Source organism: Halichoerus grypus, chromosome 5 (genome assembly GCF_964656455.1).
Source record: "Halichoerus grypus chromosome 5, mHalGry1.hap1.1, whole genome shotgun sequence".
Classification (NCBI taxonomy): Eukaryota; Metazoa; Chordata; class Mammalia; order Carnivora; family Phocidae; genus Halichoerus; species Halichoerus grypus.
Window position 1 is genome coordinate 104,867,639 of NC_135716.1, and position 22,861 is coordinate 104,890,499.

A 22,861-nucleotide genomic window follows, 5' to 3' on the forward strand; every position below is an offset into this window, starting at 1 on the left:
ATCTGTTTTTGGTTAGAGCAACCGGATGGATGGTGATGCTGAGATGAGGTGGTAGAAGTGGAAGATGAGGAAATTTGACATGGTTGTGGGACATGTGGGAAGAGGTAGTTGTGTAGGTGAATTTGAAAGTTCAAGAAGGGGTTTGCTATCCCTATAAAATTTGGCAGGTCAAGGAATAGCAATATACATATCCCACATAGTTACTTTCTTATGATATCTTAAGGAAAGTAAACAAGGTTGGGGAAAAAAAGAATCTTGACCTATAGCTTGTTGAAGGGTAAGCTTATCCGCCCATAAAATACTTGGTACCATTGTCAGAAACATCATGAAGCTAAATGGGCACAGGACTATTATCAGTTTAACTATTGTGTGTATGTGTATGTTTTGTGAAACATAGTTGAGATTATGCCTGTTGTAGAATATTTTTTATTCCTGGGCATAAATTGTTGAATGATGCAGAACAGATTGTATGACACCAATTAGCATTGCCTGACCCAGTAAAATCACGGAAATTATTGAATGATGTATATTACCCTTTATTTATGTTCTCTTGATTGGGCAGCATGAGTAATTAACTTTAGAAATAATCAATCAAACTACCTTACTTTAATAATATTTGACATGGAACTTACAAGAAGAGAAAAAAGGTTACAACTTAAGCAGAGATAATTAAACCAAGTTTGCCTATTGTCATTAAAAATAGATTTGTGAATTAGAATTATTAACGTATTTATTGAGTACTTACACTGTGCTTGGAGCTGTTTTAAGCATTTTACATGTGTTATCTCATTTGTTACAAAACCTTGTGAGGTAGGTAGTATTATTATTATCTTCATCATCCTCATTTTAAAAAGGGGAATCGAGGCACAAAGAGATTAAGTAGTGGCCCAAGGTCATACACTGAGGTGGTAGGGCAGGATCTGAACCTATGCAGTCTCATAAAACAGGAGATTAAAGCAGAAAAGCAGGAACTAAAAATGGGCTAGGCTTCTATTTTATAATTCATGTACTCATAGATCTATTTATAGGATAAAAAAGTTACCTAAGAATATCATTATAGTACCTAAAATTATTAATTCTGATCTTTGTCTTGGCAAAGGTACCAATGATTAAGACAATTTTTACAAATAAAGACAGAAATAAATGAAGGATAACATGAAGACAGTAACAGTCCTTACCATATGTTTGGATTAATATTTGCTTGTGCATAGAAACTGCTTATGAGTTAAATAAGGCCTAAGTGTGAGGTGGTTTTGGTTTCATTATCTAATTTCCATTTTATTCCAAATTATTTTCTCAAACAGGGGAGAATATACTTATAGTTGTGCTTATATGTACAAAAATGTCCTTTTAAAAGATATGATACCTAATTAACTTCAGAAGTTATTTGCAAATTTCAATTTAATTTGTGAATGAGGCTTATAAGTTATCTTTTTGGAAGTTCGAACTAGATAATTATTCAATTAAAAAAATGAAGTGAAACAGTTCATTTCCCTTGAAAACTATCTCTTCACTTTTGCTGTTTGTCATGGATAAATTCAGAAATACATGTATGGCTCTGGAAATCTGAAGGTGAATTCATTAATTGATTATGAACATCTCTGAATTTCTTTGCATTAGGAAAAACAAATCACAATAGATTATCCTTTCCAGATTGGAATGGACCAAAAAAAATCCATATATAAGCCAAGTTCTCAGACTTGCCTTTGTTACAAATGGACAACTGATCATACATCTTGAACTTGAGAAGTAAAAAGTACTAAATAAATTTCCAAAATTAATACAAATAAGAAAGCTAATGTGCTAGTTGTGTATTGATGTGTTATGTGTGTTTCAGATAACCAAGTCAACTGTTCAACTACTTTACCAATCTCTATAAATACTGATGGATAATATAACTCAAGATGCCCTGCTGAAGAGAATTACTTTGAGAATTTGGTGAATTTGCTAACATTTGGACTTCTAAGTAAAAAACAAAGCTATAACCAAAGTTCAATGAGGCCACAACATTTTTTAAAGTTCATATCTCTGCTACGTAAACTATATTTCATGAATATAAAAATACAATTAAAAAATTTTTTTTTGGTGGAAGACAGATGTTCACAATTTCTTTTCCATTAAGCAGTTGTTTCTGGTGATGAAGAATGATTTGGTAAAGCAGTTAACAATACATTTTCCAAAGATACCAGAGGATCTGTATAATACTGTAAAGCAGGACTGAATCCTTTCTGCTGTAAATACTCCACTCGGCCTTGGTCAATCAGCAATTTACAAAGATGCCCTATTTTCTTCTTTTCTTCAACAGTAAGGAACCTAAACCGAATAATCACAAAACATCGTTAAAATTTGTAAAAGTTTACAAAAAATTATTTTAGTCACTTCTATTTATTGATAAGTTCCTAAGTAACCTGTAATATACTAGGTGCTATGTCCCATGCTTCCAAGATATGTTTTATTTTTGCCACAATAAAAGTATATTTCAATGTATTCTAAAATTGGATGGTAAAATGCATGTTCATGGACAGATTTTTGGGGACACTTATCTAAAAAGAAAGTCCAGCAATAACAAAACATCTCTGCCCCGGTGTCGTGCATTTCCAAGTAGTCACTTACCCAGGGACACTCTCGGTGCTTTCATCCGTGATTCTGCATCCCCTGTCATCATGCTCTTCACTGTCACCATTCTGCTTATCTTTTCTCTTTGTGGTAAGATTGGAGGCTTCCAAAGATGTTTTTTGCATCCCACAAGTCGCCCAACTACTCATTCGCTGGAAGTAGTGGAATTCCACTGCTCCAAGGCCTAGAGCCCTGAAATACTCTTTGCCCACATAATGTCTCCAATCACACCTGTGGTGACAACAGAGTGCAATAACAATGCCAGCCACAGGGCTCCACTTCTCTGGGACATTTTTCTCATTTCCTTCCTTGGCCAAAGTGTTAATTTCTTTCTCTGTTTTATCATTCTTTATGCGTTTGGCTAAAGGTTCTTCATTCCTTTCCTCACAACTGGCAGCATAGGTTTCAACCAAACATCGTAATGCAAGATCTGCAAACACAATTATGTGGCCCCCCCAAACCACATCATCTTTAAAAATAAGTATTTTTTTACATTTATTCAGCAGTATGGTTTCTAAAATCCCAACAACAAAAACCTGCTTAGCTTTATACTTGTAATAACTCTTCCATGAATTATCAATTTTGTTCATATTTGCTGTTTTCTCATTAGCATCTCATTTTCTCTAATGATTTATTCTACTTCCCCAAACAACTGGCTGAAGGTTAAGGTCTACAGTCTGTAAAAACTTTAGTCCAACTACTCAACTTGGCTCTCATTTCTCCTACTCTAGCTGAGGAAAGGACTTGTATAGAAAAAAATCACTGATCTACACTTACATGCCAGGGAAGCTTTGAGTTTAAGAAACCCAAAGCAAAGAAAGAATAGAGGGGAAAGGCATCTGCTTAGACTGATGTTAGGTGTCAGTCCTGAAACATATGATGTTCACAGCAAATCCTGATGAGCTGAAGAGTTGGTAAGAGGGAGTCATTCTGTGGAAAGTAGGCCTCACTGAGCAGGCTTACAGTATTGATGCATTCATTCAGCAATTAGTTACTGAATGCCTTTCACGTGCAAGCTTTGCACATGTAACGATGATTATACACATAAACTTCGAGGTGGATGTACTCCACATTAAAGAGAAAAATTTAAACTTAAAAGCTAAACAAGTAGATTTTTTGATGACTATGACTATTTCCCAGTGAAGACTGCTCTATGGTTGACAATATTTGGAAGACCCCAAATATATACTGTAAAAATGGTATTTCCTGTCTGATTAGACCAGCATGCTGTGCCTAGTCAATCAAAAACATATATATTTTAAAATTTTATTACCCTAAGATGTCACCAGTGACTATTAAATGACTTAATATTTCACTAGTAAATTTAATTCAATATATGAGTTGAAGTCAATAAACACTGGGAGAAAGGAATAGCTAATCTATTTCATAAGCTATTGTTTTCTGACAAAATATATTCAGTCAGTTTTATTTATATTTGACTTAAGTAAATGATTTTCAGAAACATGAATAACCAGAAAAATTATTAAAAGAATGAAGTAATTTTAGAATCAGAAGGAGTTTTAACAATCTATTTTAACCCCTCCTTTTACAAAGAACTTAAAGGACAACGTGACATACCAAAGAAAGGGACCAGGAAACACAGCAAATTGGTGGTCAAGATCATTCATTCATTCACTCAAATGCTTACTGTTTCTATTATATGCCAACCAAAGTGTTAGCACACTCCCCTGTGCTCAACAAATTCACAGCAAAGTGGGAGAATTAGAATTATATAATAAAAAAATAATTAAAATACCGTAAGGTAGCTATGCGGATGCAATTATGATAAACACCAAGAAAATTAGAAACTGACAGAGTATAGTACATGGGAAAAGTACACAGGGTTTCAGTTTGCTGACCAGCAGAGCTGCAGGCAGGAAGCGGCAAAGGCTGGAAGGCACAGGCCAGACTGACAGCCGGTCCTCCTGGTAAAGAGCTTGGACTTTACGCTGTAAGTATTAGGAACTACTGCAAAGTTTTAAAGGGAAAGACATATTAGCTGTGTAGCCAAGGGGTCTAAATATTAGTAATTAAAGAACAGGTAGTGGAAGGAGACCATGAGAGAAAGAAGGGCATAGATGTAGAAGAACCAGGAAAGAAGAATGTTACAATAGAGAAGGAAACTGAATTTCAAGAAGGGCAAGCAACTGGAGTGCCTGGCTGGCTCAAGCTGAAGAGCGTGCGACTCTTGACCTCGGAGTCCTGAGTTCAAGCCCCACTTTGGGTGTAGAGGTTACTTAATTAAAAAAAAAGGGGCAAGCAACTGCAGCAGAGATTTTTCAGTAAGATAACAATAGAGTGATGAAGGGAGAATTCACACAGTGAATCAAGAGGGGAAAGTGTGTGGAACAATGAAAAATAGCCAATATAGATTACACTTCTGAGAAACTTGGGTCAGATAGGTAAGAGTAAATGAGTGTGCTTTTTTCCCCCCCCTTTTTTCCCCTTCTGCCTTATGCCAGAAGGCTCTTATGAGGGTCAAATGAGATAAGGTACATGAATGTCATCTTAAAAACTATGAAGGACAACATAAATATACAATACTCAAAGCCATTTCCCAGCCAAACTGAATAATGTCTATGGAGGCTCCGAGTTCCCTGTATGGGAGATGATGAAACCAATAGGAGCCAGGAAGATGTAACAATAGTTAACATTCACTGTGCACTAATATGTGCTAGACACTTACATGTAACCTGGTAAATTATATGTTATCTCTGTTTTACAGATGAGATAACCAAAGCTCAGAAAGGTTAAGTAATTTGCCAAGGTTACACAGCACAGCTGAATTCCGGACTATCCAATTTCAAAGCCCATGCTCTTTCTACCTTACCATGCTACACCTGACAGATGGACGTGCTAAGATAAGACATCTTAGGTATTTTTTTTTTTTTTTAGATTTTTTATTTATTTATTTGACAGAGAGAGACACAGCGAGAGAGGGAACACAAGCGGGGGGAGTGGGAGAGGGAGAAGCAGGCTTCCTGCCCGATGTGGGGCTTGATCCCAGGACCCTGAGATCATGACCTGAGCCGAAGGCAGACGCTTAACAACTGAGCCACCCAGGCGCCCTCATCTTAGGTTTTTTTATCTGACATTTCTTTTTTCATTTTCCTCAGAATCCTGGTACATAATCATCTTCTAGTGGGAGAGGTTTCAGAGTCCTTCCCACGCAACTTCTTGAAAAAATCAGTAGCTTTTGGGGTAAAATCATACAGTTTCCATAAAGGATTTGTTTCCTTTTTGGTTGAAATATAACCCAAAAAGCTTTTAGTCTCATATGACTCAGTATTTACACATAACACTCTTTTTTTTTTTTTTGAAGATTTTATCTATTTACTTGAGAGAGAGAGAGAATGAGAGAGAGAGCACGAGAGGGGGGGAGGGTCAGAGGGAGCAGCAGACTCCCTGCTGAGCAGGGAGCCTGATGTGGGACTCAATCCTGGGACTCCAGGATCATGACCTGAGCCGAAGGCAGTTGCTTAACCAACTGAGCCACCCAGGCGCCCCTACACATAACACTCTTAATTCATCCTGCAAAATGGCCAAAATAAGCAGATAAATAAAAAAACTATATATCTGATCTAACACAGGGCCAGTGCTATGATAAAGATTAATCAGTTGTAAGCATAGATGATATAAACTACTCAAGAGACTATTTCAAAGATTGGGACCATGTTAAGCTAAAACTTAATGTGTTCATCTAGACATTATTAGTATGTTTACATACCTGTTGCCACACCACACAGATGCTTTCCAATTCCTACCACAGGTAGTTTTTCTTTGCTTAGCAAAGGAATCTTATCTGAAATAAAAGGAAATGAGAACCGAGTTAGCTCTCCTGTGAGATAAGACATTAACAAAAAGACAGAACTAATTTAAATCTTTGAATTTAAGGGCCGAGAGAGACTAAAACAAAAACTTCTCACTTTATAGCTGCGGAATAAGAGACTCACAGATGTAATGACCTGATAAGCAACATAGAGGGCTGCTGACCAGCCAGAATTAAAATTCAAGTTTCTTCTTTTTTTCCCTTTTCTTTCCCTCTCGCCCCTAGGGGGGGCCTCTCTTTCTGAGTTAAAGTTTCTTGACTCTTAGGCCAATGTTATTTCTTCTATTCTGACTCAGGACTTTCCCCTGTATAAGCCTATTCTGCTAAATATTATTAACTCATTGATAAAAGAACTCAAAGCTTTCCCTGCTAGAAGATTTATTTTGAACAAATAATACATATGATAAACACATATTAATAACATAACCAATATATATTATAAAATACTATATTCAGTATTACAATTAACTATAGTTTTTACTGTATCTTGATATTCAAAAATAAGATATTATCTTAGCTTTTCACATTGTTTTGAAAAAAAGAAAAGATTCATAACAGTCCTTAAAAGGTAAAAAAAAAAAAAAAAAAAAAAAAAGGTCCACAAGGTAATGCAGTAAGATGTATTGTATCACAGTTATGGCCTCCATCCCACCCTTATTTATTTTCTTTTTTGTAAGATTCTGAAAAGTATGCTTCCTCCTACAAATCCAGCTACAGCATCTAGCACAGTGAACAGTCCAATGGAAGTACTTAGTAAGTATTTCAACTTTTCTGTTGCTTGCTTTCAAATGTTAGTATATTACATGCCAGGAGAAAATGGAACCAAGTGGAACAGTTTGCCTCTGTCAGGGAATATAGAAGTTTAAATTAAGGTAGTTCAAGAAACTCATCATCAAGTAGGGTGAAGGGAAAGGATGTCTAAGAAAGCCCTTCTGCTTTATGCTTGAAAATTACCTCATTTCCTCTCTCCTTTTTCTTTGGGCTTAGAAAATAGAGCAGAGGAACTTCTGGGAAATGATGGTAGATTAAATGCAAATATCTAGTTTACTCCCTCCTAAAACTTCCACCAACATGAGGATAGAAGGATTTTTAAAAAGGTATAAACTCACAAGATCTGAGAGAGGACAAAAGGAGACAAAAGTGGGAAAGGCTGTGACTCAACCAAATTTATTCCACAAATCTTCAAAAGGCTCAAGAATTGGGGGGATCAGGTAGTAGAACTGAGTAGCTACAATAGAGAGTACTGGTGAAAAGTCTGTTTAAATAGTCAGATCCCCACCTTGGTGACTACCTGTTTCCCATGTGGTGGAAGACTAGACTAATTCTCTGGAGCAAGTAGAACAGGAGGACAGTGGATTGAGGGACAACAGGAAGTTCAAAGTTGAAGTATGGTAAAATAGCAGAAGTCAGTGAATGTGCATACTAATTTCCCTAGCTTTTGTTCCCCACTGGGTCCGGGTCCCAAGATGTTGGTAATCAGACCTTTACTCTCTAGGTAGGCGATCAGAAGAGTCTTCTCTGTGGAATCTGATCTGCCCAAGAGGAAAGATCACATCTTAGGCAGATCACCCCAAAGTGGAGCTCAGAGTCAACAACTCCACCTAAGGACTCAGAGCTCTGAGTCCCTCAATCCTAAGAACACACCATCAAGGAGCACCAGATGTTTGAGGACAGCCTCTAAGTCAAGAGACCAAAACAAATGGAAAAGAACAAATTGGTGAAAACAGATTACGAAGGGAGAATAATTCTAAAAAAACTATTATTAATATCCTCAGAAAGATATTATAATTATAAAAAAGAACAAGATATGGGGTGCCTGGATGGCTCAGTTGTTAAGCGTCTGCCTTTGGCTCAGGTCATGATCCCAGGGTCCTGGGATCGAGCCCTACATCGGGCTCCCTGCTCTGCGGGGAGCCTGTTTCTCCCTCTCCCACTCCCCCTGCTTGTGTTCCCTCTCTAACTATGTCTCTCTCTGTCAAATAAATAAATAAAAACTTAAAGAAAAAAAAGAACAAGATATAACAATAAAGGTAAATTCAGAGAAAAACATCTTAGAAATTAAAACCATGAGAGAAGAAATTAAGTTGAGGAAATTTTAGAAAGTATATAAAAAAGACCAATAGACATAACACAGAGATGTCAAGAGAAGTAGAAAACCATCCCAGTAGGTCTAATAATTAAATCATACGAATTCTTCCAGAAAAGGAGAAAAGAGAAAGTGGAACAGAGAAAATTATGAAAGAAAGAATGCAAGGCAATTTCCCAGAAAGCTGAGAACATTAGAATCTCTAAATCAGGATTTCTCACCCTTGGTATTATTGACTTTTTGGCCCCAATAATTTTGTTGTGGGGAGCTCTACTATACCGTATAGGATCTTTAGCAGGCCTCTGGTCTAGCAGGCTCTCTGGCCTGTATCCATTAAATGCCAGCAGCATGCCCCCTGCTATGACAACCAAAAATGTCTCAGACATTGCCAATGTGCCCTGGGGGACAAAGTGGCCTCCACTGAAACCACTGCTATAAATGAGTCAGGCCAAAATGGGTAAAAATATAACCATATGAAGGCATATCACTGAAAATTTAAAACACTAAGGACAGAGAAGCCCGTATACATTTCAAGAAAAAAGCAGATCCAGTACAAGGGATCAAGATTCAGAATAGCACTGAACTTTTAAACAATACTAGTGGGATAGAACTTTCAGAATTCTAAAGGAAAATGATTTTCAACCTAGAAATACAAATACCCAGCCAAGTCAAGTGTAAAATAAAAGATGTTTTTGGATGATGCAAGGTCTCAAATTTATCTGTAATGCGTTGTTTCTTAGGAAGCTATAGGACTAGGTGGTCTGCCCAAAAAGAGTGTATCAACAGAGGAAGATACAGGAAAAGATGTGGAAAAAGAAATTCCCACTCAGGAGAGTGAAGGAAATCCCCAGGATGAGACTGAAGAGAGTTTTATGTTGATCACTGTGCCCCAGGAACATGTCTGAAGCATACAGGGGAGAAGTCCAGTCTTGATTGGAACATGTCTGAAGCATACAGGGGAGAATTTTTCAGGAAGACAGAAACTAACAGAATACTTGATGAATGTATTACGACAAATACATTTTTAAAAGACCAAGTAAATAAAATTATAAATCATTAATTTAGCAAACAATAAAAAGTTATACAGGAAAAAGTAATTTACTACATGGTCCAATGATCAAAAATGATGATTTAATCATTTAATACATATTAGAAAGATGAGGAATGGGAAGTGTCTGCACTTGAGGCAGGGCAGGGGTAGAAAATCTTCATCTTCCATTGGGAAAAACCGATAGATAATGCTTGGGGAAAAAAAGGGGGGCGGGCAGCAAAAACAAAATTCACCTATAAGAGGTAAATGTGGTTGGCTCCGAAGAGAGAAACATGGTAGGGAGGAAGTGGCTGGTGCTGTTTTTAAAACAACTTGAGAACTTGTAGAATTATTTGACTCTTAAACACACAAATCTAACTTTAATAAAAGCCCAAAAAAGAAAAACAAAAAACAAGGAAAAAAGAAAGGGGATGGGGATGTCTGCAGTAAACTCATTCAATAGATACTTCCTATTCTTTCTCTTCCCCTAAAGTGATGAGTAGTCAATTCTAACCCTGCCACCCAGAAAGGAAGAGAAGTCCTTTAAATAAATGTCACCTTCTCCTCATTTCAAAACTACCTTTACGCACTCTCAGTATGTCATTAAGTAAGTCTTTTATTTTAAATATTAAGAAAAAACTGAAGTATGGAGGTCAGGAGATTAAAATTCACATTTTCACTGGTGGCTATATTTTTAGTTAGTCACTGCTTAGCAGGAAAAGATTTTCCAATTAATGTAAATTCTAAAAGGGCAGTATTGAACTAGATTGTAGATATTTGCTCCTTTCTCTCTTATCTTTCTTATTTTGGTTTAAAATTATGGAATGGGCACATGGTGGGCCCAGAAGAGTGATCTAGAAACTATTTAAAAAATATGATAGGCCAACTTTTCAGTATGCTTAATAAGAATTCAACACATACCATAAAAACGTGTCTAGGATTTTCAATGTCAGCGAAGTAATACATTCAGTTAAATAGTTTTTTTTTTTTTTTAAAGATTTTATTTATTTATTTGACAGAGAGAGAGATCACAAGCAAGCAGACGGGCAGGCAGGCAGGGAGAGGGAGAGGGAGAAGCAGGCTCCCTGCTGAGCAGGGAGCCCACTGCGGTGCTCGATCCCAGGACCCTGAGACCATGACCTGAGCCGAAGGCAGACGCTTAACTGACTGAGCCACCCAGGCACCCCCTCAGTTAAATAGTTTTAAATACAGCAATATATATATAATATAAATGCTGGGTTGCTTCACAAAGCTGTATTAATTAGTGGATGGAAGTTACTAGGATATGTTTATATTAATTATGAAAAACTATAAAAAGGTACAGAAAAGGCACAAAGAGTATGACTGAAGGGAGTGTGTGTGTATGAAATGTGACTTCCACAGAGATGAATTATACTGGTACAATTTAAAATTCTAGGAAGTATGTTTTACCATCAGCTGGACAAAGAACTATCTCATTTCTTTAACAGTTTAGGTAAAGTCATGTTAATTATAGGCAGAAGGCACAAGCCTTTTTGGGGTGGGGGGAGAGGGAGAGAGAGAATCTTAAGCAGGCTCCATGTCCAACATGGAGCCTGAAGCCAAGGCTCGATCTCACAACCCTGAAATCATGATAAAAGTCAAAATCAAGAGTTGGACACTCAACTGACTGAGTCACCCAGGCACCCCTGAACAGACTCATAATTAAAAAGGACAAAGAAATAATGTAGGGACATAATATCAAAACTTTTAAACTCTTTCCTAATATGACACTTCATTTCTAATTGATACTGAAACCTCATTTTTAAAAAGTTCCAACCCTAATTCAATTTACACTTAATCAGATGTTAGATATAACATTCTATATTAACAATGCATTAATTTTATTTTGTTTTCCCTGAAGCACTGTTCTGCATGACTGGGTTTCTAAGCAACCCTCAGAATTTGAAACTTCTATGATTTATGATAGGGCAACCGAAAGTTATACAACTTACTCAAACACAAGTGTTGAATATCAATTTGAAGTCTCTCGAATACTGAATTTTTCTTTCTGTGTTTGCCATCTACCTGCACAAACAGAACACTGTCATAACAATAGTTTTTTATGTTTACTTTATGAAATTAAAAAAAGATTTCTATTTGTTTTCAAAATTCAGAGGAAATAATTTCCCATCTTATTTTTTAATACTTAAAAAACAGAATCACTAGTTAAAAAATTTAAGATTGTATATTCTTTGATGAAAACTCCAAAATAACAATATCATACATTTTTAAAAGGCTTGAAAATTTTATAAATTATTATGTATAATTATTTCCTTTAACTCTAAAACTTCCCAATTCACTCATGAAGGAACTAAGGTTCATAGATGTTAAGTGACTAACCTAAGATTATTTGCCAGCTCCTTTGCCTTTGTTAGCCCCTAATATACTATTTTTGGTATATTCTATCATTCTTCTTACTCTCTCTGAAAGATCACAACCACCATTCTGATCTATGTCCATGTGCCTTTGACTTACAAATCGACACTGTGGCCCAGATATTTTTGATGAGCACCAGACACATAACTAGCTGTGAACTAGAAAGCTCTACTTCAACTGCAAACTCATTCAAAACTGAACTCATCATTGCTCCCCCCAAAACTATTCTTCCTCTTCCTCCTTCTATATTCCCTATCTCAGATAAAATGTACCACCAGTCACTTAAAGCCATAAAGTGTCACCTGAAATAACTCCTCTCTCATTCTTAATGACTAATAAATCACTGAGTCTCCTTGCTTCCAAAATCTTAGCGTTTCTCATACTCTTTCCCTCCTCTCCATCCCCAATGCAACAGCCTTAGCTCTGGCCCATTTCTTACGTGGATTACTGGATAATAATTATCTTGTTATTAATTTCCCTACTTCAAGTTTCAGACTCCTCTGATAGAGCTTTAATGGTACTGCTAGGGTGAACTTTTCAAAAGCCTTTTGATTTTCTTCAGCAACTCTTACATATTCTTTCAATCTCCTCTCAGCTGTCACTTCCACCAGGAAACCTTCCCTGGCCCACACTACACTGAGGTTGGTGTTCTATCTTCATGCTCCTATGGCTTCTGGTACTTACCATTATCATAAGAGACTTAGCATATGGAACCAAAATACTCCTAAGTCTGCCCCACTAGATATAAGCTTCTCAAAGACAAAAACTAAATCTTCGTCCATGGAATCCCCAGCATTTAGCAGGTTAAAGTCAAACTCCTTCCCTTGGCATGAAAGAGGACACCTTCCAGTCTAGCCACGCTCTCCCATCTCCTCACCAGTGAACTCTACTTGGGACCATGCATTCCCATCACACAGAAGTGTTTCCATGTTTCCCTGTTGTTTCACGTATTTGGTTACACTGTTCCTCAAATCCTCTATCTAGGAAACACCAGTTCTCCTTTCAAGATAGAACTCAGGCATCACCTTTTCGATGTAGCCATTTGCATCCTTTTCCTGCAATAAAACATGTCACTCCCTCTTTTGAAACCATACTGTACTCTGTGCAGATTTTTTTCATGCTTTGATACTTTTCTATAATCATTAATTTGCCTGTCTCTCCTTTCTAAATATCAGTAACAGAGCATAGGGACCTTGTCTTGACTTTATCTACCCAATGTCTGTCACGGTACCTAATGGTACGCTCAAAAAATATTCACTGAATGAAGAGTCAGTAGGTGGCACAGGCACCTAGCTTGAGCTTGGCCCTTTCCACATATTTCTTGTCTCTGCAAATAATTTTAAGAACTCAGCTCAATGGGCTATTAAAATTTAGATTAAAAAAATTATCTTCAGTTTAAGTTATCAATATAATTAGAATAAAAAGAATAAAAAGCCATATCAAATCAACACCAAAAAATAATTTTAAGAGACATGTTTCTGAGTATCATTCATTTTTTAACAAGAAAAGTGCAAACAAAGTTTGGTTACTAATACACTGCCATGATTTCACTTACCTTGAATCTCGTGGTCACCTTTTCTACTAGGATGAAGTGAACTTTCTCAGCATCTTTTAATGCAATATCAACCCAATGAGATAATTTTCCCTTTCCTGCTCCAAACTCGACAAAGCATCTTCTTGGACCAAGTAACTTTAATTTTTCAATGTTACCTAAAATAGAAGCCTGCAAACTTCACAAGATTATTTTATAAACTAGAGCAAACACATTTGGCTTGAATGGGAAAATAGCAAGGTAATTTCTACAAAAGGCAGCATGTGCACATTGATAATTTTTGTTTGGCTTTAAATTTTTTCCCTTGCTTTGAAATTTCTAACACACAATACTCAGAACCATATCCATGCCAAAATTTTTAATATATGTTTACACATACTTTTTGAAATGGAAAGATTCTGTTCCCCGTAAGATAAACTAAACAAAATCTCACTAAGAACTATATTTAGAAAGAATGTTAGCTTTTGACAAATGAAAAAAGGGCAATTTTAGTATAGTTACTATGGCCTAAACATACCTGCTGTTTCAGGTGTTTGGTTGCAGAATCACCATTTTTAGGGTCATTAAGGGCATCATGCAATGCTGGATGGGACATAATTTGATCTTTAAGTGTAGAGTTCAAACCTGTGCCAAATATAAGCACAATAGCTTAAGCAACCAAACATGAAACTGTGGGGCTCTGAACAATGGTAGTAACATCTTGTTAACCACACTTGTATCACTCATGTGGCCCCTAATTATTCTAAAAATTTTAACTTACAACTGTAGGCACACTTACCTTCACTTGCTTTCCTCAATTTCTTAATTAAGTTTTCCAACTGCTCTTCAGAGAGAGAAGAAATTGGAACCTATATACAAAAATGGGGCATCAGCTTGTCTGGGAACTAACCATCACTAATAATATGGATTCTATAGGAAAATGTATTCTAAATTTAAAACAATTAATTTATTCTAACAAAAATTGGAACACAGCTTATTCACAGAAATAGTTCACAGACACCTTTTAAATAAAAATTAAATATTAAGTCAAGTACTTACTAACTGTTCAGGTATTTCTGTTCCATCTTTTAAGCCTGCGTTAATATCTTGAATAAAGAAGTCCTTAATAAAAACAAAACCACAACAATACTGTTATTAATGTGAAGAGCTCACAAAAATTAAGGTGAAAAACTGGTCCTTCCCTTCTTCCCATACTCTGTACCCACCATCCTCCCTTTCTCCCATTTATGAATTAAATAATTACTGAGCACCTACTGTGGTCCTTAATTTGTTTTAGTGCTGAGGACTCACCATAGTAGAGAACAGAACAGACAAAAATTTCTATGTTCATGAATCATATATTCATGTTGTTATTTGAATAAACATTTATAGTCTAAAGAAATTTGTTTGTAATTTTTACTAACGTTTTCACCTGCCTATAGCATAGACTTAGGACTCTGTCAGTTTTGTTTATGGTGTTACAGTAAAAACAACAAAGTACCAACTACACATGGCTGTTTATCAGACAGGCAGCATGACCAAAAATAGAGATAAGATACGATATTATAATGGTTTAGGTCTGATTTCTTCTATTTTAAAATTCTGATTAAAATAAAAAATAGAAATGTACTATGACACTATGTTGTTTAAATTAACATAGTAAGATCTTTCTAGTGTATCTTCAGAGAGAAAGATTCAACATAAGTATCTAGATCAGCACTGTCCAACAGAACCTTCTGCAATGATGGAAATATTCCATATCTTCCCTGGAGAACATGGTAACCACTAGTTTTGAAATTCTGCTAGTGTGACTGAGGAATTGGATTTTCAATTTCATTTTAATTAGTTCAAATTTAAATAGTTACACATGGCTAGTGGTTACCACATTGGACCATGTAGATATAGAAGAATAAAATAATACTATTTCTACAAATCCTGTTCTAAAAGTAAAAACTACTCCTGGGACTTTATGCATACTAATGGGCTTTTGTTATGCATAAGGGTAACATGCGGACTGCGTGTTGCTGCCTTTACTTACATGGATAATAAGGAAACTGATGATTAAGCGGAACAGGTGAAGACAGCCGGTATTATAATGTTCTGTTGGATGACTGGCAAAACTATGATAGAAAATTAGCTACAACTATTATAATTTGATGTACTCTTAGTTTAAAATGGTTGCCAAGAGTGTTCCAGGTAAGTTGTGTTGTAGACTAAATTTTTAAATGTGAAAACTATTTATACTGGAGAAACTTACCACCAATTTACTTCCATTTGGTATGCAGAATTTTTAAAAGATTTATTTATTTTAGAAAGAGAGTGAGAGTGAGTGGGGGAGGAGCAGAGGGGGAGAATCTTCAAAGAGACTCCCCACTGAACATGGAGCCAGACTCGCGGCTTGATCTCACGACCCATGAGATCATGACCTGAGCCAAAACCAAGAGTCACACGCTTAACCGACTGAGCCACCCAGGTGCCCCTGGGGGGTATTCCATTTTTAATAAATTCACCTCTTCTCTCAAACTTTTCCCAGAACATGTATTCCACCTGTTTGCCTTAACTAAAACCTGGCACTTAGGTAAATTAGCTAATCTCCATGCATACTTGAAAGTAAAGGCAACATTCTTTCTTTTTACTAAGGGGCTATCTGGGGTGGTCATCTTTTTTCTTCTACAGATCTTAATGTAAAAATACTTCCTGTTAAGCTTATGTCATTTGACCTAAGCTGGTTCTCAATTGGAAGGCATTTGGAAATGCATGGGGCTACTTTATTGTCAAAATGACTGAGAGGTGCTATTGGGAGACAATTCTCCATGGGTCTCTCAATTTTCTGCAAGTGTTAGAAGCAAGACACACTGACAACCTTTGTTCCAGACTCTCTTTTCAAGGACATTTGTATACAAAGCAGTCTTGGAAGACAGAAATAGTGTCTCCCAGAGCAGATCAGGCCTGTACAGTATAATAAAGAAATGTCTATTTATGGAACAGAGGTCAGGCAGGTTTCCTTACTACCCATTTTATTATTATTTTTTAAAAGATTTTATTTATTTATTTATTTATTTATTTATTTTAGAGATAGAAAGAGCATGCATGCACAAGGGGGGAGGAGTTGAGGGGGAGGGAGGGGGGAGGGAGGAGGGGAAAGAATCTTAAGCAGACTCTGCACTGAGCACGGAGCCTGACGTGGGGCTCGATCTCATGATCCTGAGATCATGATGACCTGAGCCGAAATCAAAAGTCGGACTCTTAACTGACTGAGCCACCCAGGAGCCCCTATTATTTATTTAAAGATTCATTTATTTGAGAGATAGAGAAAGAGCATGCATGTGAGTGGGGGCTGGGATAGAGGGAGAGAATCCTCAAGCAGGCTCCCCTCTGAGCACAGAGCCCAATGTGGGGCTCGGATCTCATGACCCATGAGATCATGACCTGAGCTGAAACCAAGAGCCAGATGCTCAACTGACTGAGCCACCCAGGTGCCCCTTTACTGCTCATTTTAAAAGAAATGTATTTCCTAAACTTGGGGTTCTTCAGCTGTGACATAAGCTATGCACAACATTGTGCAGCATTCACCTAGGCCCTGTTGACTCCATGGACCTTAAGGAACAAGGGGAATCGATGCAGGCAAGAAGCCCATGTTACTTGCTGAGCAGTGAGTAATGAAGTCCTTTGTCTCTGACCTAGGAGTCTCTTCTGCCAGCATCCACAAACCTGTGGCAGGCTAATTTGTTAGCTTGAAAATAAGATTACACTTCAGATCCTTCATATTCCTCACAAGTGCCTTTGCCATTTGCTGCTCAGAGGCCAGGAATACTAAATACAGGGATGCTTTGAAATACACAGGACATGCTTCCTCTCTTGAAATAAAAGCCCAAATCTCCAAAATTGGTCATAAAACCCACATAATCTGGCCTGAATCCCAGAATGAAGACACAAACCCAGAGCTGAAGCTGACCCATAATGGCCCACAGATAACATATAATGTAAGAAAGAAACTCACTTTAAAAAATTTTGTTTTAATTAGGGCTGGTTGCTATCCAACAAAATATTATGAAATCTAGAGATATATGGCAAAGTATTCTTTTTCATGTTTTTTCTTTTTAATCACCTGACATTATACATATATTTATTTGACTTTTTAGTTCTCTCTCCATGGACGTAAACTCCACCAAATTCTTTTGTTTTCAGTTGATCCTCAATACCTAAAATATATAGGTATTTAATGTTTAATGTTACATGAGTAAGGAACACTAAATGAAGCTACTATGCATATATATAAATTAATGTCACATCAATTGCTACATGAAAGAATAAGTGGCTACCCAGTGGCCAATGCTACCTGCTTTTGTAATCTAGATGTTCTTGCTGATATTAAAATGTTCATTTAATGTTAAAAAAAAAAAAAAAGAAATACACAGGACATGACTATCCCACTTGAAATGCCAAAAGCCCACTGAGGATAAGAGCAGCTCAGCCTTTGATGTCAGTGTCACCTAGAGTCTCATACTCTATTCTGTGGCTATCTCTTATCTCATCTTCACTCAGCTCTCCCCTTATATTCTATACACCAATCATGTGCAATGCCCAGTCCCAGATAAAGCTATCAACTCTCTCACTTCTAGGTACTTACATATGTGTTTTTTTCCCCCTTGTCTGGCTGATTCTCCTCCCACCGCCCCTCCCCCTTTTCTAAAGGCGGGGGCAGAAGGGGAGTGAGAGAATTTTAAGCAGGCTCCATGCCCAGTGTGGAAACCGACTCGTGGCTTGATCTCATAACCACGAGATCATGATCTGAGCTGAAATCGAGTCGGACACTTAACCAACTGAGCCACCTAGGCGCCCTTAGCTGATTCTCCTCTGACCCGTAGGTCTCATTGTATGACACTCCTTCAGAGAAGCCTCCCTGACTCCTTCCCCATCTCTCTCATCCCCTATTTCTCCAAAAAAGGGTTAGGTTCTCCTCCTTTCTTCTTTCATAGCACTCTGTATTTAATCAATTTTAAACACATAATACTGTATTTTTTATCTCTCCCAAGACTGTAATGTTCTTATAGGCAGGGTGCTTGGTACGATGTCTGGCATAAGTGCTCGGTATTTATTGAATAAACAAGTTCCTCCCCCACCCTTCCAATCTCTTACCCTGGGTAATTTAAAAATCCAAGGCTTTACCTATGACTTGTATGTATTTGACTTCCAAACTAACCACTCTACTGACTTTCAGACTCACATATCCAACTCTCAGCTTTTAGTCACCACGTTTTGATTCTGCTACCTAAATAATTCTTGTATTTATTCCCTAACCTTTCCATTCTCTTTCATTTAGTCTCTTATCATGTCCCACCTGGATTTCAGCAACAGCCCCTAACTAGTCCTTCTAATTCCACGCCATCTTCCCACACTGCTCTGAGAGAAAGTTTTTTAAGAGGTAAATCTGACCACACCGTTCTTTAGCTTAAAATCTTTCAAGGGTTCCCCATATCTTTCAGAATAAAGTCCGAGTTTTTTGAAAGACTCAATGTGGTTTCCCAGTTTCTGCCTTTGTGAATATAGTTCTTCTCACCTACAAGGACTCTTCTTCCTTTTCTTTGCCAAATCAAGACTGAGTTCAAGTGTTATTCCCTCTAGGAAGCTTTTCTTGACCACTTGGATATAATTTTAATTTTTATACAAGTACACGCTCTTATGACATGTGTAGTTACTTCTTTCATTGAACTTATTAAGATCCATTATTTACAAGTTAACTTACCAGTTTCAAATAAACTCCTTGAAGGCTGGGACCATATTTTATTGAAATAAATTTAGTAAGCACTCAGTAAATATTTTGAATAAATTGTGAAATTACTCTCTAAACAATACACTTGTTGCATAAAATTCTATTCTCTGAATTAGGGTTATAAGTGGATTCACGGTCTGATGTCCTATATATATACTCAAATGCATTTACCACATTCAAGCCTTCTGAGGCTAGGGTCTTGTTAAGTATTCACATTTGTAATCAACTAAGTATATATAAGCATTACATACCACACATTTCACCTTTCAATTTTACTGATCAAACACTTACAGGTTTTGGCTTCTCTCTTGAGTTACATTTTTTCAAATGCTTTGCTAGTTGATCTTCATATACTGTGCTAAATTTAAAGAGAAAATTATTTAAAATAAGACCTGTGACAATTATTCTTTCTAGCATAGAAAAACCCTTAACTGACCCATACTTACTGTTTTGGATCTAAAGGACAGAGAATTCTTTTCCGAGCATTTTCTTCCTAATAAAGAAAGATGATATATTGACTTGGATGAAAAATATCAAGTTCATTGCTTACAGATACTAGATATAACGTCAGTGTAATCATAAGTTTATGCATTCCCAAAACAAGGTAAGGAAACCTTAAAAGGACATTAGTAAAACATTGGTACAATAAGGTCATAGAGTTTAACAACAAAAATCTCCAAAATAGCTAGTTTTTGTATATACGAGCAAAAATGCTTTGGACAACAAGGGTTTATAGCTTCAAACAGGTTATAGAGAAGGCCTACATATGGAATTTCTAATCTATGATAGCATCGACTATAATTTGCACTATTATTTTATAATAATATTATTTTAAAATAATATTTTACAGTGTCTCTTGGGGGGCAAAATCACCCTCAGTTAAGAACCAGCGGGTAAAAATGCGTACAAGTGGTCTCAGCTATATATGATACTTAAGACAAAAAGATGGAAGCATAACACCCAATTAGATCATAAATCACAGATTCAGTAGGACACCCACAGTTGAAAAGCAAATCGTGCCATATAAAGTGTTTCCCTTGATGTTCTGCAATTTTTCTTCAAGGGACCAATAACAACATTCCTTCCTCTCCAGGAATACTGATCGTGTAAGGAACTAGGCATATTCTACCACTGTCACCAACTGCATTCATCTCTGAGATGTTTCGTTAAGGTCAAGTATAAGGTCTTAGAGTGAGAACAAAACTTTCTCCTACCATAAATCTCACTTTTAAAAATTTTATTTATTTAGTTATTTTATAAATCTCATTTTTTGATCAAGAAATGTTTGCTGGTCCCCTCAAAACCACTCAATACAACTGTAGGTATACTTCAGAGAGTTCTCACCATAAGACACAGGTCTCCCACATTCCAAAACAAGTATATATTTGTTTCTGTATACTTCACTCTAGGCAAGTTATCAGTTTATCAAAATATGAAGTAGAGTTATGGCTATGATGGGCAGTAGCAGATGAAGGAGGTCTCGGGGCTGATCTGTACTGGATATTGCCCAGGATAAAACATCTAAGGAAATAATGTAAATAATACTGGACATCGAGAAGGCATGAAACCAGGTGCTTGCCTATTTGGTTTCTAAAACTGACTAAACAGGTTCCTCTTCTACAAGCATTCTGCTCCTCGTTTTTAGTTTTATTTTTCTATCATATATATCCCAAAGAAATACACATACACAAAAATATACAGTTGACTCTTGAAGGGGGGGAGGGGCAGCGACACTCTCCTCGGCAAATAACTTTTGACTTCACAAAAAATGAGATTTAAAAACTTTTTAAAAATTTATTTATTTATTTATTTGACAGAGAGACACAGCGAAAAAAGGGAACACAAGCAGGGGGAGTGGGAGAGGGAGAAGCAGGCTTCCCGCCAAGCAGGGAGCCCGATGCGGGGCTGATCCCAGGACCCTGGGACCATGACCTGAGCCAAAGGCAGACGCTTAACGACTGAGCCACCCAGGCGCCCCGAGATTTAAAAACTTTTTGACAGGGCACCTGGGTGGCTCAGTTGGTTAAGCGTCTGCCTTCGGCTCAGGTCATGACCCCAGGGTCCTGGGATGAGCCCCCAGTCGGGCTCCCTGCTCAGCGGGGAGCCTGCTTCTCCCTCTCCCCCCTGCTCCTGCTCTAATAAAAAAAAATTTTTTTAAATAAATAATAAATAAAAACTTTTTGACTTAACTAATAGTCTACCGTTGACCTGAAGCCTTATTGCTAACATAAACAGCTGATTAATGTATATTTTTTGTTGTATGTATTATACACTATATTCTTACAATAAAGCTAAAGTGTTAAGAAAGTCTTAATAAGGAAAATACATTCATAGTACTGTGCTGTGTTTATGAAATCCATGTAAACACGTGGTCAAGGGTCAACTGTATGTATTTTTATTATTAAAGATTTACTTATTTGAGAGCAAGAGAGAGCGCGCGCACAAGCTGGGAGAGAGGCAGAGGGAGAGAGAGAAGCAGGCTCCCCAAGGAGCAGAGAGCCCAATGGGGGGCTAAATCCCAGGACCCTGGGACCATGACCCCCGCCCAGGGCAGACGCTTAACCGACTGAGCCACCCAGGCGTCCCAAGGGTCAACTCTATATTGACAGTACAATTATACGTATTCTCAAACAGTATTCTCAAACAAAATTGTACGCCTCCTGTTTTCAATTTTAAAAGGAAAGTCAATTCTTACATGACTTTAAATCTTTCCTTCCTCCTTTCAGCAGTTACAAGTTGCTTTCAAAAGACTGTACTCTAAATTTTTTTTTTAAGTTTTTAATCACTCCGTGCTCATCACACGAGCACTCCTAAATCCCCAACACCTATTTCACCCATTCCCTCCCTCCCCACTCTGGTAACCATGTTGGTTCTCTATAGTTAAAGAGTTGCACGTCTAAATAAAATTTTTTAAAAGTTTCTTATTATTCACAAAACAATCAGAAAACAATTAGTGAAACCTTGGGATCTTTGATCACTATTCTTTCTAAACTACCTTTTCTCATCGGGAAGGCGGAGGCTGGGCGGAGTATGAGGCGGTAGTTTGGAGTAAAACTTAGGTCTACCATTACCATGAGTTAGTATCAAAATAAACGGGTCACTGCTGGCGCTCTATTTAGTGCGAGAAACACTGCACTTCGCTACGGCTCATCATCGCTCCCTAGGGAGGGCAGGGCCGCGCTTAGTACAGGAAAAGCTGGAAAATCCAGGGAACAGAAGCAGAAATCTGTCAGAGGGGGTTGCCGGACCAAGAAACTTATGTCCAACTCTCCACAGGGTAGGGCAATACCAGACCTCCGCGGCTCCAGCGTGTTCCCCACAGAATCTTTTCCCTGCCGCCACCACCATCCTGCAGAACCGCTTCTTCTTTTCCACATAGTAACTGCACCGACCCTCAGCCGGAAAGTCAGTCGTGTGCGGGGCCGGCGCAGAAGCCGCCATAATTCAGGCTTCGTTTGGGGTGGCAAGCATCTGGTGAAGAGAAGAAAAGTTCTCTGCTCCCCTCGGGTCCCCTTTCCCTTAACAAATATGGCTGCCGCGCGTCCCGCCACGCAGGTTAATGCCCGGAACTGCCTCCCCATCCTCTGCAAAACCGGAAG

General features: G+C 37.4%; 2 protein-coding genes across 5 annotated transcripts in view; one reads left to right on the plus strand and one right to left on the minus strand.

The window, feature by feature from the left end:
* The window catches only part of LRRC39 (leucine rich repeat containing 39), a 32,900-nt gene extending 30,413 nt beyond the window's left edge, over window positions 1-2,487 (plus strand). The window contains exon 9 of the mRNA XM_078072710.1: window positions 1,838-2,487. Within this exon, the coding sequence (XP_077928836.1) occupies window positions 1,838-1,893 (56 nt within the window). The 3' untranslated portion in view covers window positions 1,894-2,487. The remainder of the gene's footprint in view (window positions 1-1,837) is intronic.
* Window positions 521-22,816, minus strand: TRMT13 (tRNA methyltransferase 13). Of its 4 annotated transcripts, none has more exons than XM_036069532.2 (11): window positions 22,557-22,816; window positions 19,709-19,755; window positions 19,554-19,620; window positions 14,549-14,611; window positions 14,289-14,358; window positions 14,028-14,134; window positions 13,514-13,681; window positions 11,535-11,607; window positions 6,344-6,418; window positions 2,614-3,046; window positions 521-2,313 (listed from the first exon to the last, which is right to left on the minus strand). In XM_036069532.2, exons 1-11 carry the CDS (start codon window positions 22,701-22,703, stop codon window positions 2,118-2,120), a joined length of 1,446 nt encoding a protein of 481 aa, XP_035925425.1. In that variant the 5' UTR covers window positions 22,704-22,816; the 3' UTR covers window positions 521-2,117. The 4 variants fall into 4 exon arrangements, with proteins under 4 accessions (XP_035925425.1, XP_077928833.1, XP_077928835.1 ...); XM_078072707.1 differs by lacking the exon at window positions 22,557-22,816 and adding an exon at window positions 22,334-22,543; XM_078072709.1 differs by lacking the exon at window positions 2,614-3,046 and having other exon boundaries at window positions 2,178-2,313.
* Window positions 22,817-22,861: the final 45 nt, after the last annotated feature.